This window comes from Pyxicephalus adspersus, chromosome 2 (genome assembly GCF_032062135.1).
Source record: "Pyxicephalus adspersus chromosome 2, UCB_Pads_2.0, whole genome shotgun sequence".
Lineage (NCBI taxonomy): Eukaryota > Metazoa > Chordata > Amphibia > Anura > Pyxicephalidae > Pyxicephalus > Pyxicephalus adspersus.
The window spans coordinates 38,949,111-38,969,279 of NC_092859.1; the positions used below are offsets into that span (position 1 = coordinate 38,949,111).

Consider the following 20,169-nt stretch of genomic DNA (forward strand, 5'->3'; position numbering starts at 1 on the left):
TTTTTTTAGTGAAAATAAGTATGTTGCACTTTAATTTTAAATTTTGTCTTTTAAGAAGTCTTCTAGCTTTTACTATCTCATATCTCTGTTTTTCTTAGCATTTTGAATTACCCTCTGCACACTGCCACACACCCTTATAAATTTCCTGTTACGCATATATTTCAGTATATGTTAAAACTGGACAACTGTGAAATGAACAAAGTAATCCCCGCGTGTCCAGACCATACTCTGTATGATAGCAAATACTCCTAGCATACTTTAGTGGACATGGAGCAGTTGGACACAAATAGAGAAAAGCAAAGAAACTTTGGGCTGGTCACTATCCTGTCCTATGCAATAAAAATGTAGAGATGTCTGTTCAAATCCAGAAAGGTGAACATTCTAAATTCACATAGAGATAGATATATTATACATTTCAGGTGTTGCATAGTGCAGGGCAGTGACCAGATAAGTCTGTAGCTCTAGCACTCCTCCTTCCTGTTTTACCTCATTTTGGCATTGCTTTCAGCAAGTAAATATTTGAAATTTTGCACAGTAGAGTAAGGACTGGCTAGAAGGGAATCACTTTGACACAGTTGCAACATATGCAAAACTAAGAATCTCTGTTTTCATGCAAATATTTGCTAGAATTATGTCAAAGTGAATAGCAGCATTTTTTTTATTTAAAGTTTATTATTAAATTTAATAAATATTGGACATATTTCCGTCAGTTATGCCCAAGAGTTATAGGCCTACAATGTAAAATAAATGTTCATGAAGGACACTTTACTGCTTTTATACTTCAAAATGAACCGCTCAGGAGGTTAATAATTTTTAACCTTGTGGTCAGTGTTTACAAGCTTTATTAAGTATACCTTGTTAGTACTGGTTTGGTTTCGCATTTTGCTTTAAGAACTAATGTAATTCTTCATGTCAAAGAATCAGCAAAGTGATGGAAACATTCCTCAAGGATTTTGGTCCATATCGATATGATAGTATTGGCCAGTTTCAGATTATTTAGCTGCACGTAGATGATTCAAATCTTCCATTCCCCGACATCCCAAAGGTGCTCTATTGAATTGGGATGTTGTGACTGTGGAGGTCACTTGAGTACAGTGAACTCAAATTGGATTCGAGAAACCAAATTGAGACGATTTAACCTTTGTAACATGACACGTTATGCTGTTGAAAGTAGGCATTAGAAAATTGGTACACTGCTATTTTAAAGGACGGAAATGGTCAGCAACAATACTAGAGTAGGCTTTGGCATTTAAATGAGGCTCAAGGGGACTGCATGTGCGTGGCCAAGTAGGAAGAAATCTGCCTTGGCTCCCACTGCATGCATTTAAAACTAGATGGTGGCACAACAGGACATCCCAATGGGTTGGAGATCTCAGCCAAGTCAATGGCAGTCATGTTCGAGCCAGCAGACTCAGGGCATTGGATTCTTTTTTTTTTTTCCTGCTTGCACTTTCTAACTGATTGCATTCCCATCAGAGGGCTCACTGAAACTATTTCACGTAACGATTTGTCAGCAGCACCAACTTCCATTTTCAATTCTCTACTGCATGCCCATAAGGATGCCACCATTGAAATTGATCGTATTCATTGCTCACTGGGCCTCAAAAGTCTTGACTTCATCATCTGAGAGTCAACTCATTTCATGTTAAAGAGACTGTTGTGAGGGAAGCCAAGGTCTCAGGATTCTGTCAAGTTTCAGGAATCGGAGATTCAAATTCTTTAGGACCTCTCTCACCACACTCATTTGGCTAGCCAGACCCATAAATCGGTTCTGGATCTTTTACAACAGAACCCTGTTCTCTAAAAAAAAATGTTTCCCTTTCAGCTGGTGGCCCACAAGGAAGGAAAATTTACAATTTTTCGCCAAGCCTTTAACATACCTTCATTTTTGGAAGTGTTTGGCTTTCGCCTTGTTGCCACTCTCGAATGGTCGTTGGAATTAGATCAGCTCTTCTGGATCCCAGTGGTTCAGGCCTCATAAGAGCTCTAACTGTAGGAGGACCCCTCTCCAGCTAGACAACCTGGCCTGACCATGTTTTTCAGATTTTGTGCGTCTGGCCTCTTCTGCTTCCTAAGACTCTTCACTTTAACACTATGGGTTTTTGCCCTTTGTGGACTTGCTGTTAACTGGCTCTGCTGCAGCTGTAAATGTATCCTTTGTAATGCTACTTGATTACTGTACTTTTAGAGACTAAAACTTAACTGACCTTTTTAGTTACTGTTTTCTATAGATGTCTGTGGGTCGTTTATTTATGTTTGCCACACTTTTGTTTTTATGATCATTATCCCTGTAACTCTTCTCTGTAACTTTTCCTACACCATCCCCTAGTTGTTTTGTCTCATAGTAACGTAAAGACATACATACAGACACTTAGGGCATGGTGTTTGTGAAAGGTACCCTGGCAGAGAGGCCTGAAATTTTAGCTACAATCTATACCCCATTCATGGGCCAAACTACCCTTCCATGTATTTCACTGGCACAGCTGGAAGATTTTCATGAAGGTTTTCTTATTTTAGATTTTAATTTTGTCCCTGATCATGGTCTGAACATGATCGGTTCTGTTCACAGACCTTTGCCCACTATGGGAGATAATCTTAAGCATTGTTGTCACATTTTGAAATGTTGGATGTGTGGTGGATTTTATATACTACCACAAGGGATTATACTTTTTTTTCTCTCGAGGGCACCAGGTGTACTCATAGATAGACCAGTTTTGGATTCGGCATAAGGATCTTTCTCAAATAATTGACTGTTCTATCGGCACTCGGAGGCTTTCAGACAATACTTCAGTTTTCTTATCACACTTATCACTTTGTTCTTGGCGTCAGAAACTAAAAAAATCCCTGCTCAAGGATGTGGTGGTGGTGTCTAACCTTGCTACTGAATTACAGCATTTTTTTCTTTACTAATTGTGGCTAGTAATGTTCGCTTACAGTAGTCTGTAGGCCGTAATGAGAGGTCTATTTATGCACCATGGTTCCAGGATTTAAAAGAAACATGTCAGAAATGTCCAGGCATCTTTCCTGTTTTCGGGAATTAGATACACTTCACAAAATGAGTGAAGATTTAGGGAACAAAATTATCGTTTTTTTGACAAATTAGCAGCCCTATGATCAAAGCTAAGGCCATTGTGGCTACGTGTAGTCCACTATATTACGAACATTTCAACAAAGTGGGAAACTATTAACTAGAGGCCTGTGAGAGTGCACTCCTGGCCCCAAGGTTTCCCCTTCATGTACTACAAGACCTTTTATGATATTCAGGCTCCACACTTTGTGGCCACCTTTAATTGCTTGACAGCTGGAGACCGGCCTTGCTTCCACTGATGCAGAGAAGGCCTTTGACAAGGCAGGGTGGACTTTTATGATGCAAACCCTCATACACTTTGTCTTGGGTGACAATTTTTTGTCCTGCTTGTTAGCTCTTTAACCCCACTTCTTCAGTAAGGGTCTGGGTATCTGTATTTTATTCTTTACTTCACAGCTTTGCATGTGGCTCCATCTTAGACTGGTGCAGACACACTGATAATAAGCAGTGGGTTCTGACTGAACAAGCGTTTAACCAGATCCCTTTGGTAGCCTTGCCTTGGCATCTCAATTTAGATTGGCTAGTCTTTTGCATGCACCCCTCCATTTCTGGGACCAGGTCACTCTGTAAAAAAAAAAATATATATATTTTAAAGATTTCTGGTCTTCCTCATGCCCATCATAGGCAGGCTGACCTTTCCTCTAGGTCTGGAGAACCCAATTTTTCTTTAACTGGATAGAGATGGTTCTTTTAGCGCTCTTCATTTACTACATAAGGGTAGATGGATGGATAGAGGAAAGCTGGGCTCAAGAGCTCTGGAATATAAGCTAGGTTTCTGAAGAGTTATCCAGCTTTCCTGTCTTTGCATTCACTTTCAGGGTTCAACTTTCAACCAATCGAATACAGCTTTTGAATCATTTATACATGCACGGGAACAGGAATTGGGCTGCATGTTCAATGCCACCCACAATAAAATGATTTGTAAGCTGGAGCATAACTCAGTAGCAGATATCCCACTGGTATAGAACATCTGCACCTCCTTTTTTTCCCTAATAAATTAAAAATGTGTTGGAGATGTGTTGTGTTGGAGATGGGATCCATGCTGCATATTTTCTGGTCCTGCCCTCTTTTCTGAAGCTTCTAGGATTCTGTGCCTCTTCTAATGCAAAAATTTACCACTTACACTGCCACACCTGATCAAATTGCTTCATCACAATTCTTTTCTTATGCTTCTTGTCTCTGCTTATTCCTGCTGCTATGTTGTCAGCCTCATGAAACATTTAGATATACAAGATTGGTGAACCAGTTCAGGGTTGGTTCCATATTGAAGTGATACATCTCAATTCAGTATGATATACTAAAAATAGTCTCTTTAGAGAAAGTCCATGTCATATTGCCTTCTCTTTCTGTATAACACTTGTTGAGTTGAGAGGACTAGGTTGTTCCATGTAGTTCAGATTTGTCACCTAGTCTCCAAAAAAAAAAACATTCCTCCCAAATAAAATTTTTTTGCATTGGGTGCATCAATTCCTTCACTTAACTAGGCATGCTTTTATTTACTTGCAGGAGTTTGGGATTCCCAAAATGTTCCAGGGAGTTTGTAGCATTAAGCAAGCATCACTAGAATGCACACAAAAAATAACGTTGAAAGGTCAGAGTGAAGCAGGCCCCTTTAAGGCACAGGGACATCGGAGTCTTGCTCTCTGCACAGAATAGAACATTTCTGATTATTAGCTCCACAGAGTTCTCCTGGTTCCCTAGGACTGATTTGTTTTGATCAGCTTCACTATTATAGTTTGAACAGTGGTTAGTGTATATAAGTTTGAACTATGTCTGTAGGACATTAAGATCGGTATTTCAGTTCTCCTGCCTAACTTTCAGACTGCCTCTGGTGTGTCATTTGCAGGTAATGTTGATAAATGAAATGGTGTCTCATGCTGAGTTTGGTAGACCTGTGGAAACCTTCAGTCTTTACGGATGTTGTACACTACTTCCCCTTTTTTAGTTCACTTTGGATCTCCCTTGCCATCAGTGGTTGCTAGTTGGGGGTCCAATAGCTTTACTAGTATATACTGTCCAGATGATCAAGACATTGGTTTACAGCCTTCATGTTCTGTCCTTTTCATTCTAGGCCAAATAAACAAGTCTTAATATTTCTATGTGATATGTTTTTGGTTGGTTTCCATTGAAGTTTGGATCACATCACTTCTAAATGTCTGCCACTCTATAGCATTATAGCACATTTTTTGTCATAGTTTAGATCTGATTTTGGATCCTGAGATGTTGGTCACTTAAGTAAATTTGTTGATCAGCTCCTCAGCTCCTGAAATGTATACAGTTGTATATTTTCCTAATTTTTTATCTTTCTATTTTAGAACCTGAACAGAACTAACAGGTGGCAGGGTCACTGAAAGTACAGATAGTTAACTCTGTGTTGCCTACAGTAGAGCTCTGGTGTACCAGGGTGTAGGTTTGCAGTACGTGGTCAGTTTTAGACCTAGGGCAGGAGCAAACAATGCTGCGTCCATCACCTAGCAGCTTTAACCTTGCCAGCCAATCAGCACTTGCACTGCAGCAATGGTTCTTAAACTACCATATGCAGACGGCCACTCACAGCCACCCCTATCTCTACTGGGCTGCTATGGGAGATGCTCCATACCATGCTGGACACCCCTAGAAGTGGAGTGGGGGGGGGGGGGACACCCTAGTTGGAAAAGTTCCACTTAGTAGCCTACAAGACAACTGATTGCAAGCAGCTGGTGGAATTTGGGTAGGTAGGAAGAGATGGAGGGTGGTTGCCTGTTTTGTTGTATTGGAGCTGGTGGTAGAAAAAAAGTGTGATCCAGTACTTGTGTGCTAATAGCACTGCCCACCCTGCCGCTCCCATTGATGGTGTTCTATCAGATTTTTCTACCCATCATATTTTGCCCCCCCAGTAGGATAGAAACCTGGTAGGGTAGATTAGGCACTGAGCAGGAGGGGTTTGTATTATTACGGTTTATAGTACTTGCTTATATAACAAGCCCGGAATGAGGACTGGTGTGCATGAACTGTAGGTATGCATTACTAGGTTTCATCAGCAAAAATATTCTGGGTAGTAAAGGAAGAAAAGGGGTGATGTTGCCACATGGGACTGGTGCCTAACTAGGTCAGACCAATAGGAGGGCTTAGCCACAGGCCTCAGTATTTTTTTAAATATATTTTTTTTGGAAACTGTATGTAGGAGAACAGTAAATGATGATTTACTATCTTTGTGTTTATGCAAGCACGTATTTTTATGTTTTAGTATAAAAAAGACCAGGTCATTGTAGCCTTAGCATAAGCAGATGAAAGAGAAATGTTACAACAGACATATACCGTACATGGCTCCTTGATGAAATTATGAGTTTCTGATATCTATAAATTACAATATATACAGTTTCAATGCCCACCCCTTTTTGTTAAAAAATGTAATGCCTTTGTTAAAATAAAATTCCATGTAGTGAAGTTTGGACAAAGATAGGCACGTTACTGCAACACAGGTTGACACAGAAACCCTACTGTGGTGCAATTCATTTTGAGTGGCACCCCCAACACACTAGTACAACAACATGAAATGTGCTAACACTGCAGTTGCTAACATGGGCCAACAATGCACCTCAAGAAAAACCTGTTGTGTGCACTTTTATTTACTTTATGTGCATTAGGTAAAGGAAACCTGTTTTTTAATTGCCCATGCCTGGAATGTATTTTGCTGTAAAGGTTGGGACTAATGTGTGTATTGTGGTACACTACGTTTACTTAGTCTACTGGGTGTAAAGCCCAAATTTATTTGGAGGCCTCAAATATACAAAATCTGGTAGCTGGTGAGTGTTGAAAGGTCGCATGTGACCAAAATCACTGTAAGTGGGCAGCAAGAACAGATCAAATAAAATTTCACTTTTTACTACTAGAGGTCCATCGCAAATGCTTCACCAGGAACCTAAAAACCAAAAAAAATTTTTTTTGCCAACCTCAGCTTCTTAAAATGCTATATACCTTACTCTTCTGATCTGAAATCTACTTTTTCAGTTCACGGAGCCAAATATTAAGGTCAGTAAGCTAACAGCCAGACAACCAGAATTTTCAGAAAGTCAGCAATGCCAATGACTTGTTATATGGTCATTTAAATATACCAACATAATTCACATATCATGTAGGATTTATGTTCTTTCCTGATACAAAACCAAACTACAAAAAAAACACAACTAGAAAACAGCAACATAAAGCAGGTTCCTTGGCATTATACTGCAGTGCAAACAGCATAGGTGGCAGATCAAAGGAGCCAGATATCTCCAGGTATAGCCTAATAAATAGTCCAGCTTGAAAGAAAATGCCTTTTGTTTAAAGCGCTGATCCCATGCACCCGTTAACCTCACTGGGCCATAATTACCAATGCCATACCATGGAAGAGTTATCTTCGAGGATCCCTGTAGCCCATAGTAATTAGATTCTTCCTTTCAATGCACTGGGAAAAGAAAAGGGAGAATCTAACTGGCAGAAAAAGACAACAAAGTTTGCCCTCTGCTTAAATATGTCAATAAGAGGCCCAATGAGTGTAATATTGTTTCATGATAGCAATTTGCAGCTGCTGGCTACAAAGGTCAAGGCAGCTTTTGGCCGGTGGCACTAGTGTGGTAGTTATTGCAGAGCTGGAAGCGGAGGACAGCCCTGATTTAGGCTGTATGCCTTGGTCTTTATGATGATAATGAGAGGAACTTGCTGGCTGCTTTATTGTGATCAGGTGACCCCGAACTGTGTTTCTGTAGGAGTCCTATTGCTTGGGCCTTTAACTCGGAGGTCAGCATCGAAGAAGGGAAATGAAGTAGCACCAGGCAGCTCTCCAGTACATCTGGAAATGGTAAGACCTGTGAGGGAAAAGATTGAAACTGTAATGTATAACTAATAGTTGCTTGAAAAATGAAACATTTTTTACCTAGGTGGACAGCCTGGCTAATCTTAACCCAAGAAAAAAGTCCCAGTCTAATAAGTCTAGGTGGTTGGAGTAGGGTAGCTAAAAGTGCACAGTGGTAACCAGTATATATATCTCGATAATTTACCTGGTCGAGCACCTTTTGACCAGTGTATGGTCGGAGTTGAGACTGGTAAGATGCAATACATTACATTGGTGATCTTCAGTTTAGATAGTCAATATATGTCAAACAAAATGTATATTTGTAGTTTTATGTTGCACCACAGATCTCACCTTTAAATACTCTGGATATTCGGCCAACTTATGGTTTGCAGCAGAAAGCTTCTTCATTAGCTCAGCCAGGGAGACTGGACTTGGGGCAGAACTGGAGAAACAAAACAGTAATTAGTGAAGAAACCACTATCAATTATAGGGACAAGAACAGAGTCTATTGTAACTTCAGAAGGATAGACAACACTATGTATTTGTAAAGGAGAAGGAGCATCTGGCTATCACTTATTAGAACAAAGAGCAGCAGTACCCGCTTCCAAACAGCATAGATTTTTAGAGTAAATTTTTAGCACTAAGATTGTTTCTTCTATCGTTTATCCTTAAAAAGGTCTCTACTCACATCTGGCTCCCGCTGTCAGGACATTTCTCTGGAGTTTGGGCTGAGCCTGTGTCAGGGTCTTGTTCTAATTCCAGAGAGTTATCTTGAATCTGCCGGCTCCTCTGATGCTGCTGTATCATCTCTCGGAGAGCCATTTGAACATCTGCAATTTCTCTCTGTGCATTCTGAAAGCCAGCATGCAGTTCTGAAAGTAGCACCTCGAAATCAGACATTTTGTCATGAACGTCCTTTCCTGCTACTGAGACATCCTCCTCTATTCCAGCAGAGGTATCCATCATGATCTCCTGAGATGTGTGATCTGTGTTTTGACTCCACCATAGCTCATACAGTTTCATATATGCTAGGTATGCCTGCAGACTGTCACAAGCAGAAGAGCTTTGTTTATTTTCTGGATTGAGGTTACTTCTGAGCTCCTCACAGCCTAGATAAAAAAAAAAAAGAAAGAAAAAGAATATTCCTGTTGTGAGAATCATCATTGTCAAGGCTTAAATTCTAAATAATAATAAATCAGTATGGCTGGTGCCCAAGATAACCTGGATCATAAGGATAACTAAGTGAAGGTGCAGGGTTTAAGAAATGTCCACTTCATTTAAATCCTGCATATGTACAACATTTCCAATCCTGTACTGTTTCTTCTCTCGCTTTATTTTAACATAGTTTAAAAACGAATTCCCAAAAAAGTTGTGTAATTATGAAAGAATCTGGACCCTTACTACACTTTTTGATAAAAGTATTCGAAAAAGTAACTACTCCTAAAGGAACATTCCAGAGAAAAATGCAAACACAATTATTCCTCCTTAATAACTGATAACTGCTAAGTGGTAAAACAAATGTACAGGTATGTATGTATGTATGTATGTATGTGTATGTATGTATGTATGTTTTTTAACAACACTTTAGCACAATCTGTTGAAATATCTGTAGTTATTTTGTTTTATTAGATTTAAAATCAATACCTTTCTGTAGTTATTTTATTGATATAGAAAGTTAAACTCATCAGACATCATGGGTAACAGACAGCTATTCTTAAAAAAAAAGAAATTTTTTAGCAAATACTTTTTATTTTTTTAGTTTTGTCAGGTTTTTATTACTGCCTGTGTCCCCAGTTGGTAAGCTGCCCAGCCAGTCATGTATTGCTCCCCGCTCACCATTCCTGTACCAAAGAGCAGAAACTACACCATACAATGCATCCTGTCAGTTTTAGGGGGAGCTAATCTTTTTTGTACCCCAAAATCTCTTGCTATGGATACATCCAGAGAAATGCAATTCATGAGACAGATAGCCAAGGGAGACATGTTCGTACTACTACATCTTCAGGTCTGTACATCTCCCCATTCCTGAGAAATTAGGGTTCACATGATGTAAGTGGCCAGCTACAGTTAGGTCCATAAATATTTAGACAAATAACTAAATTCTAATTTTGGTTCTGTACATTACCACAATTAATTTTAAATGAAACTCAGATGCAGTTGGACTGCAGAGTTTCATCTTTAATTCAGTGGGCTGAACAAAAAGATTGCATTAAAATGTGAGGAACTAAAGCCTTTTTTTTTGTACACAATCACTTCATTTCAGGGGCTCAAAAGTAATTGGAAAACTGACTAAAAGGCTATTTCATGGGCTGGTGTGGGCAATTCCTTCGTTATGTCATTATCAATTAAGCAGATAAAAGGCCTGGAGTTGATTTGAGGGGGGTGCTGGTATGTGGAAGATTTTGCTGTGAACAGACAACATGCGGTCAGAGGAGCTCTCCATGCAGGTGAAACAAGCCATCCTTATGCTGCAAAATCAGAAAAAAACCCATCCGAGAAATTGCTACAATATGAGTAGCAGCAAAATCTAGTTTGGTACATCATGAGAGAGAAACGAAGCACTGGTGAATTCAGCAACGCCAAAAGACCTGGACGTCCACGGAAGACAACAGTGGTGGATGATTGCAGAATATTTCCATGGTGAAGAGAAACCCCTTCACAACAGCCAACCAAGTGAACAACACTCTCCAGGAGGTAGGCGTATCGATATCCAAGTCTACCATAAAGAGAAGACTGCATGAAAGTAAATACAGAGGGTGCACTGCAAGGTGCAAGCCACTCATAAGCCTCAAAAATAGAAAGGCTAGATTGGACTTTGCTAAAACATCTAAAAAAGCCGGCGCAGTTCTGGAAAAACATTCTTTGGACAGATGAAACCAAGATGAACCTTTACCAGAATGATGGCGAAAAAAAGTATGGAGAAGGCGTGGAACAGCTCATGAGTCAAGCATACCACATCATCTGTAAAACATGGCGGAGGCAGTGTGATGGATTGGGCCTGCATGGCTGCCATGGCACTGGGACACTAGTGTTTATCCATGATGTGGCACAGGACAGAAGCAGCTAAATGAATTCTGAGGTGTTCAGAGACATACTGCCTGCTCAAATCCAGCTAAATGCAGTCACATTGATTGGGAGGCGTTTCATAATACAGATGGACAATGACCCAAAACATACAGCCAAAGCTACCCAGGAGTTTATTAAAGCAAAGAAGTGGAATATTCTTGAATGGCCAAGTCAGTCACCTGATCTGAACCCAATTGAGCATGCATTTCACTTGTTAAAGACTAAACTTTGGACAGAAAGGCCCACAAACAAACAGCAACTGAAAACCGCTGCAGTAAAGGCCTGGCAGAGCATTAAAAAGGAGGAAACCCGGCATCTGGTGATGTCCGCAAAGAAGTGGAATATTCTTGAATGGCCAAGTCAGTCACCTGATCTGAACCCAATTGAGCATGCATTTCACTTGTTGAAGACTAAACTTCAGACAGAAAGGCCCACAAACAAACAGCAACTGAAAGCCGCTGCAGTAAAGGCCTGGAAGGAAGGAAGGAAGCCCAACATCTGGTGATGTCCATGAGTTTAAGACTACAGGCTGTCATTGCCAGCAAAGGGTTTTCAACCAAGTATTAGAAACGAACATTTTATTTTCAGCTTTTTAGTTTGTCAAATTATTTTTGAGTCCCTGAAATTAAGTGATTGTGTAAAAAAAAGGCTTTAGTTCCTCACATTTTATGCAATCTTTTTGTTCAACCCACTGATTCAAATCTAAAAGTCTGCAGTTCAACTGCATCGGAGTTGTTTCAATCAAAATTAATTGTGATAATGTACACAACCAAAATTAGAAAAAAGTTGTCTCTGTCCAAATATTTATGGACCTAACTGTATGTGTGACAGAGTAGCACGGAATGACAGGTATAGTTTTTCTGATCTTGTGATGGAGCCGTGGAGATGTAATGTTAGGGAAAGTTAGCCACACCTGTCCTGCACTTGCAGTTGAATTTCATGGGGTTCATGGAGAGTAAGGGGATAGTTATGTGTGACAGGGTTGCATGATATGATGGGTATAACATTTTAATGGGGAAGGTGGGGGACAAAAGGCATTTCCTACTGGCTCCCAGATTTCCAGTTGCCAACAACCCTCTGTTTCAGAGAAATTGGAACTCACAGAAGGTAAGTGACCAGGTATGTGTAACAAGCAGCTCACCAGCCACTCAGTCCCTCGCAGATTTGACTTTCAGGCAGTTGTGAGGGGTACTGATTGTTTCCCCCTAGGCAGTGTTCTATGGCATGAGGAAGGGGTAACCGCACCAAAACCTCACCAGCAGTCTGAGCGCAGCCTTGAAGTTTTGTGAACGAGCAAGTATATATTTGGTGCCACATAACTGGCCACTTACCTTCTGTAAAGCCTAATTTCACAGCACAGAGCGAATTGACAGTACTCGAAAGCTGGTTGCCATTGAAGTTGCTCCCAGGGGTCCCTAATATGCAAACTCAATTTGGGGGCTGTGGTCTTGAAATAGCATCCCTTTATGTGAAAATATCCCTGATTGTTATTAGGATTTTATGCTTGTGACCCCGTACCTGGTTACTTGTTATGTTTAGGTGAATGAAATTTTGCTTAGTAGCAGCTCTCAAGGTCCCCTGTATACCCTGAAAAATTTTTGTTTCTATGGCAATTAGTGTGAGAGATATGAAGGTTTATACATGGGGATAATGACAGCTGCATGGACACAGCAGGAAAAACACAGCTTGCTTGAGTTGCATTTTTAGTTCCAGAAGTCTATTATATACAATCCTCCTACCAAATTTCCATCCTTTTAATGATTAGCCCACTTTGAAGTTGTTTTGAGTTTTTGATGGCAATGCATAACAAATGTCGCCATGTTAAACCACATTGGAATTTTAATGGTATAGGGCCCGATTTATTAAAGCTCTCCAAGGCTGGAGAAGATACACTATTTTCAGTGAAGCTGGGTGATACCATAAACCTGGAATGGATCTGGTCCAGGACTGAAAACATTTGCTAATATTATTATTATTAATAATGAACAGTATTTATATAGAGCCAACATATTATGCAGCGCTGTACATTAAATAGGGGTTGCAAATGACAGACAGATACAGACAGTGACACAGGAGGACTGGAGCTTACAATCTAGGAGATTGTATCAAACGATTTTGAAGAAATCCATTCCAGGTTTGCTGGATTACCCAGGTTTACTGATGAAAGTGTATCCTCTCCAGTCTTGGAGAGCTTTAATAAATCTACATACAGACACTTTTATGATATCTTTTTGAGATGGTCAGAAAACCAAACTATGACTTGATAATATCATCAAAGACAGAATGCTGGCATGGAATTCAACCTACTAATGCCCACTGAAAACAAAGTAAAAAAAAAAGTTTAGGAGGGGTAGGAAAGGGTAAGTAATTGAAGTTTATAGTGAATGCATAATTATTGGTTACAGTTTTATTTATCACCCATGTTTTCAGTTTCAGAAGTATTTGCTAAACAGGTGCCTACATCAAAGAGTTTGCATTGAGAACAAGATATTGTACTTCAATTTGGACATCCCACTTCCCTTACCATTTGGAAGCAACAGTCGAGCAGTGTCTTGCATTAAAGTGAACTGTCCAGCTTGAAGACATCTGGAGAGGCTGCGAAGTAAGGCAGATGCAGCTTCATCCCAATTCTTTAGGAGGTAATTGAAGGTGGTTAGCGCCACCTCCTGGGAGATGTGGAGCAGCAGCTGAATGGGTAAAAATAGAATAGATATGAACAACCACAGTTTTAAAAAGCAAATTTTAAGAAATTGTATTAATTCATACTATATAACCTAATGAGCACTGCTAGACAAACTCATCACTTGACATTTTAGAAAAACCTCTAATTTAACATCTGGGCATGTGATTCTGTTGTGTCTTTATCATAGTAACTGAGAACATAACTTACAGAGAGCAAAATAAAGGTAGATCCATTAGAAACATACAGGAAGACCTTTTTCCCTGTAGTAGCCATATATAAAATTTCAATTTTATAAATATTTTCCTTAAAAGATACATTCTTGCGCCTCATTGTTGGAAGCACAGAGATGTCCTGAACAACCTCACTTTTTCAAATATCTATGTAAAAGTAAGGCAGTGCCAGTGTCTAGTTGTGTCAGAGTGACCCTGCTGCCACCTAAAATGAAAAGTTATCAACAGTGACATGGATTTTCTAGCTGTCACTATTGTGTCCCTGTGTGTCCCACACAATGAGGGATGCAGACAACCAACACTCCTAAAGGTGAAATAGAGTAAAGATTGGAATCATGGAAAGCTGGACTGATAAGTAATAATATAGGACTTTTAAACTTACTTTAAATCCTTTTCTTGAAGTTCCTTGATGAACAGATTTATTTCACTATCTGGTTATACTGCAGCTCACAGGAAGTTTTGACATGGAACACAAAAAAAGTGTACGCCAGCCCAGTATTTCTCCTATTACCCAGCATGCGTCTGTGTTTTTAGTTCAGTATTTGTAGTATTCAGTGCATTACCAAGGGCATTATCATAAAAATAGATGGGTAGGACCTTTGTCCCCAACAAATTTCAAGAATAGGATTTGACTGTAAATTGGAACATCTAAGAACAGTCCAACTGAAAGGTTGGTCAGAAGTAAACAAATGGTAACAGCCCATGAAAACAAAAAGACTGAGAACTGCTTGCAGCTCACACAGCCACCTAAAGGACCTTACATCCAAGATTCTTACCTGTATGTTCAGAAAAGAGTGCAGGATGTCATCTATTGCTTAGTCCTATAGTATTTATTACCTCTGCAGCAACAAGCAGCAGTAAACAGTAAAAAATGAGGCAACACCTGGTGCCAGATTAGTCTTAAATTATTCATTAGTCTGGGCAAGTTCAGAGTCAATGGCAATGTCTCTGGACCTAAAAATGCACAGTGGCCAACTTGTTACTAGAATATGGCTGCGTTGTTTGACAGCCGTGTAATCCTTTTGCGGGTAACACAACTCCCACATATTTGCATTTCTTCTGTGTAATCAGCTCTTGCCTTGAGCTTACAAGACATTACTATTTGATGTTCTCCTCTAAAGTCTGAACAAAATTTCCAATTCATAATGTGCCTAAACTTGAAAAATCCTATAAACCAGTATAATTTCACCTATGTCATTTTATACTGCTTCAACGTAAAACAAACGTGGACCCCATTTCAGAAGCTGCTTAAAGTAGCCATCCATTACCTGCTTAGGGATGGTATTAGGGGTGCTTGGAGGAGTCTCAGATGAACAAAGTTGCTGATAGGCCTCACTGTACTGATCTGCTGTAGACACTCCATACTCCTTCTGCCACACTCCAGTGAGCTTAGTTATAAAAGTGTCCTCAATGCCACTGCTAGCCCATTCATGAAAACATGGGGTGGCCTGTGTCTTCCAATCTATTGCAGTCTTCTCAGTAGTGTGACTATACAGAAGTTCACTAGTACATAGTAACAGCCTCTGCCCCTGTATATAAAAAAAAAGGAAAAAAGAGATTTAAAGATTAACTTTTTAAACAGAGAGATGTGTAAATCTCTCTCTTTATTTGAAGAAGCCAGAAGCAGAATTTTTTCTAATTATCTATGCAGAGCCATTTGTGTGGAGTTCAAGGGACAATTTTTATGTATGTGTATATATATCTATATATATATATGATTGTTTCCTAATTACACATTCTGTGTGTTGGCTTTCCACCACTTAGAAGTTTTTTGAAACAAAAAAATTTTACCTTAGTCCTATGAGACTGAAAAAACGTTCTACCAATTTGCATTTTCTTCTGCATGGCCAGCAACAAATTTCAGTCTACAATTTTTTTTGTTTTCCAGTAATGGCTTGTGTCTTTTACATAAACCTCACATGGGGTTAAGGTCTTCCAATGCCCTGCTTACTTTGTGATCGAGTTTTAGCAGACAGGTATTACTAGGCAGAATGGCTAACTAAATTCTATTTAAAACTGGCACTAGGGCTTTTATCTGTTGCCTCTTTGGTCAGACAATGAAAATATTCACCTGCATTAAAGTGGAACCAAACTATAATGCAGTAAAAAGTCTACAGTTTCATTATTGCAGAAGAGAAAGGTGATGCAATAAAATACCCACACCTGCCTGTTCACAATCTTTTTCTCAATGTACACTGAGCTGCGCCTACACAGCTCAGCCGGTATACAATAAAGATGGCTCAAGATCTGAAACACAGATGAACACCAATTGAAGATGTTGGCACCTGGACTGGTGCAAGAACAGGTCAGTGTATTTGAAAAAAAAATTGCAGGTACATTTATTTTATTGATGAAGGGACATCACCTGTACCTTCTGCAATATTGGACCTGCTTGGTCTCCATTTTCACATTATTAGGTTTAGTTCCATTTTAAGCTAGACTGGATTTTTAGTGTGTTGCTGTGTCCTAAGCCCTAGGATAGGGCTATACCCAATGTAAGCCTGCTCCCAATTTATTTTATGCATGCCTCACTTTGAGAGTTCAGAGTTTGGCTAGCCATGCATGCAATATTTTGATCAATTAGATGAAAACCTTGAAAAAAAAAATGTTGTATTTAAGTTAGATTTTTAGGGAGAACAATGTTTGGAATTAGTTTTAGAACCACACTTTGCAGAGTGCCTTGGCACAGCAGTGTGACTTAATATATATTTGTGAACATATGCAATAAAAACTGCTATAATAAATCTACATATTAGAAGAAGTTAGAAGAGGTTTCCTGTGGTGGCTAGATGCACTGAGTGCTGTGAAATCAATTACCAGCAGGCTTGAATGAGGTTGTAGACACTGCTTGGCCCCAACCCAGTTTTTCACAGTGACATGTTCTTGTGCACAACGCAGTGCGAAGGAGGCAGCCAAGTCTTTCTCTCCCGCTAGTAAGGCTAGTTCAGAAGCAGTACTCAGAGACAGCAGATCCCCTTTTTTGGCCAGGACTTTAGCTGCATCATAAGGAGAGGATGCCCCCAAGTAACTATGGGAAGGAGAAAAGAAATTAAAACAAAGATTAAAAACAAATTTATTTAAATAAAATGATGATGAAAACAGAAATTTAAATTTTTTTTTCAAACATGCAGCAGCCTACAAATCTAGTAATTCCATTAAAAAAGTTCAACCCTAGCCAAAAATGTCTATTTTTTGGATAAAGCAGGAATGCTCTGTGATAAAAGTTCGCCTATGTCACAACCGACATGAACAAAAACCCATTTTAGTAGAGTAGTAAGGGGTTACAAATTCAATACTGGAGTTCTTGACTTTCTCTTTCTGTCCTGTTGACAACCACCCCTTCCATGTCTTCCATGGGTTGCACAGGGATGAGAAACAAGGGATCTCCCCAATGAGATAAAAACAAAAATCTTTTAGAGATATTAACTTGGTTGTAGTTAAAGTGTACATCTTGGCAAAATAATACAAACATACAGTAAATCTTTTATACACATTTCTCATGTTTTGTCTTAAAAATGCTGCATATAGATGTTCATCTAGTTATCGCCTAACTTTATGGAGTGAGCTGACAACTCTACCTCTGCTGCACTGAGATCCCAAGTATTACACTGTTCTTCCTTGTTAGAAAACATGACAATCAAAGCACAACTTAAAAAGAAAAAAAAAAATCACTCACCTTTACTTACTTACTGCAGAGGTTGCCTGAATTACATCACCCAATCTCTCACTGTGCAGGTGCTAGATTGGGTGACGTAGCCTGCGGTAAATGGGGGGGGAAAAAAAAGAGTGCCGATCTTACTGCGCATGCATGAGATTGGCAATTTTTTTCTCCACTGAAGAAAAAGCTCCTTCTCCGCAAGCCCAAGATCAGGCATGCACAGAAGGAGCAGCCTGTGCTCCCATTTTGTCTTTATCATAATGATTTTACCTTACACAAAAGGGTTGTTTACAGTTTTATGTAAAGTAAAAAATTTAGTTTAGGTCTGCTTTAACTGTAGTCCAGCAGAGGAACCCTTTAGTGACGTTTTAATTGAACCATTAAGTGGTAAAGAAATATACTAAATATCCCATGTATTCCATGTTTAGTGTGGATGTTTAGCTCATGAATATATTCCTGGACTTTCACCAAAGCCTTTTTAACCGTTATATACAGTATTATGTGTGTATACATCATTTACCAGTCCTTAGTGCTTTACTCAGAATCCACCTAGTGCAGGGGTCAGCAACCTTTTCTATCAAAAGAGCCATTTTGCCTCCTCTTCCACTAAAGAAAAATAGTCTGGAGCCGCAAAACATAACACTGATTATAAACTTTTAAAAGTTTTATTATTTTTTAAATTTTACCTGTTACAACAAGTGTGCATGTGTAGGCCTACTTTGAAATAAATTAAACACTGAACTATTCCCCTAGAAGCCTCCAGCTTCTAACATATCATCCTGTTACATTAGAAGCTGGAGGCTTCTAACGTAACAGGGTAGATTTTTTTGATGGGCAGAGTTCTTTATGTTCTGACGATGCCTTAGCGATTTAATTGTAGGTGGTGTTAGCCATAAGTGTCCCCCACTTGCACCTCTATTTTGGTCACCTGTACCGCCTCCCCCCGTTCCAGAGAAATTGGGGTTCAGATGCTAGATGCTTCCAGCAATGTGTAACAGGATAGATTTTTTTGATAGGCGGAGTTTTTATGAATTTTTAGGAGGTGTTAGCCACAGGTTTCCCGTACTTGCACCTCAAATTTTTTTCACCTGTACCCCCGTTTCCAGATAAATTGGGGTTTAGGTGCTAGAAGCCTCCAACAATGTGTAACAGGGTAGGGTTTTTTGATGGGTGGAGTTTTTAGGAGGTGTTAGCCACAGGTGTCCCCCACTTGCACCTCTAATTTTTTTCACCTGTACCCCCTTCCTGTTTCAGAGAAATTGGGGTTCAGGTGCCTCCAGCAATGTGTAACGGTAGATTTTTTTGATGGGCAGAGTTCTTTATGTTCTGATGATAGCCTAACAATTAAATTTTAGGGGGTGTTAGTCACAGGTGTCCCCCACTTGCACCTACATTTTTGGTTTTGTACATCTTCCCATTCCAGAGGAATTGGGGTTCAAAGGAGGGGGATGTCATTGTACACACCCATTTGTACACGCCCCGTGGTAGATTTATTTCACTGGTAGATTTTTTTCATTAGAACACCGGATAGGGAATCCCCCTCCTCCGCTGTGTCTTGGGAGGAAGGGGATCCGCCATCAGAGATCTCCCCGCGGCAGCCGAAGGGAGCCACAACAAGGAGGCTGAAGAGCCGCAGGTTGCAGACCCCTGACCTAGTGCCATATACTATTAGATATAGTCAGGTACTTGCCACTTAGCAGCCATAGCATAGTGTCCATCCTGCTCCAGAACTGCAGCCCAGCTGGTGTATAGTTCACGGAGAATAGGGTCATCTGACAGCAGGCGTGCTTTAGCCACAACAATAGCTTCCCTGAAACAAACAAGAGGAGTAATTAGAATCTTTCAGCTGTTTTGCCATTACATGATAACATACTCACCATCTTCTCAATAGTTCCTACAAAAATCTATGGTGACTGTAAAAATACATGAATGGGAACAGTAGAATAAATGGGATGTTAACTGCCTCACTGCTGGGGCGTTTTCACATGCATGCTAAGACATACATTTTTGCTCTAAACATTCTTAAAACCCCCCACAAAGTATACATTTTCTGAACCAAAGCACATATAGATGAAAAAGATGGCAGATTCAATTTTATGCCAAACAACACTCAATAAGTGACCTTTTAAGAATCTTTACAGATCACATTAGTATAAACCATACATAGTGGCCAAATAATTATTCCTCTAAGTACATTTATTTACTTTATTGGAATTAAATGTAACACCTTTTTCCCATTTAATTTTTTTGGCTATCAAAATGGACCTGACAAGTGAACACATCACTGCAAAGTATAGTAGATCCAGTGGCTGTATAGTTGCTCAGATCAATTCTACATTTTAGCCTGGCCGATCTATGAGCAACTCATGGGGAAGAACCAATATAAAAGTCAATAGAGGAAAGCACAGCAGTGTGCAGCTCTCTGGATCTCCCCATCCCCTCTTCATAGAACAGAACAACACTGTGTACATGCTTGTTCATTCATCTGTCACTCTCTGCCACTGGAAACAATCATGACAGATTGTTTACAGCAACGAAAATTGCATGTGGGTACATGGCCTTAGTCACTTCTAAGCAATAGAATAAATGATTATTAGTTAAGTACCACTGTGGTATAGTAAAATATAGTAC

General features: G+C 39.6%; 1 protein-coding gene across 2 annotated transcripts in view; it reads right to left on the reverse strand.

Moving 5' to 3' along the window:
* Positions 1-6,269: 6,269 nt before the first annotated feature.
* Positions 6,270-20,169, reverse strand: part of GEMIN5 (gem nuclear organelle associated protein 5) — a 42,076-nt gene continuing 28,176 nt past the window's right edge. For both annotated transcript variants that reach the window (XM_072400487.1, XM_072400486.1), the window contains exons 23-29: positions 19,229-19,348; positions 16,698-16,908; positions 15,149-15,409; positions 13,492-13,654; positions 8,590-9,010; positions 8,253-8,343; positions 6,270-7,914 (exon numbers count right to left, since the gene is read on the reverse strand). In XM_072400487.1, the coding sequence (XP_072256588.1) occupies positions 7,744-7,914; positions 8,253-8,343; positions 8,590-9,010; positions 13,492-13,654; positions 15,149-15,409; positions 16,698-16,908; positions 19,229-19,348 (1,438 nt within the window). In that variant the 3' untranslated portion in view covers positions 6,270-7,743. The remainder of the gene's footprint in view (positions 7,915-8,252; positions 8,344-8,589; positions 9,011-13,491; positions 13,655-15,148; positions 15,410-16,697; positions 16,909-19,228; positions 19,349-20,169) is intronic.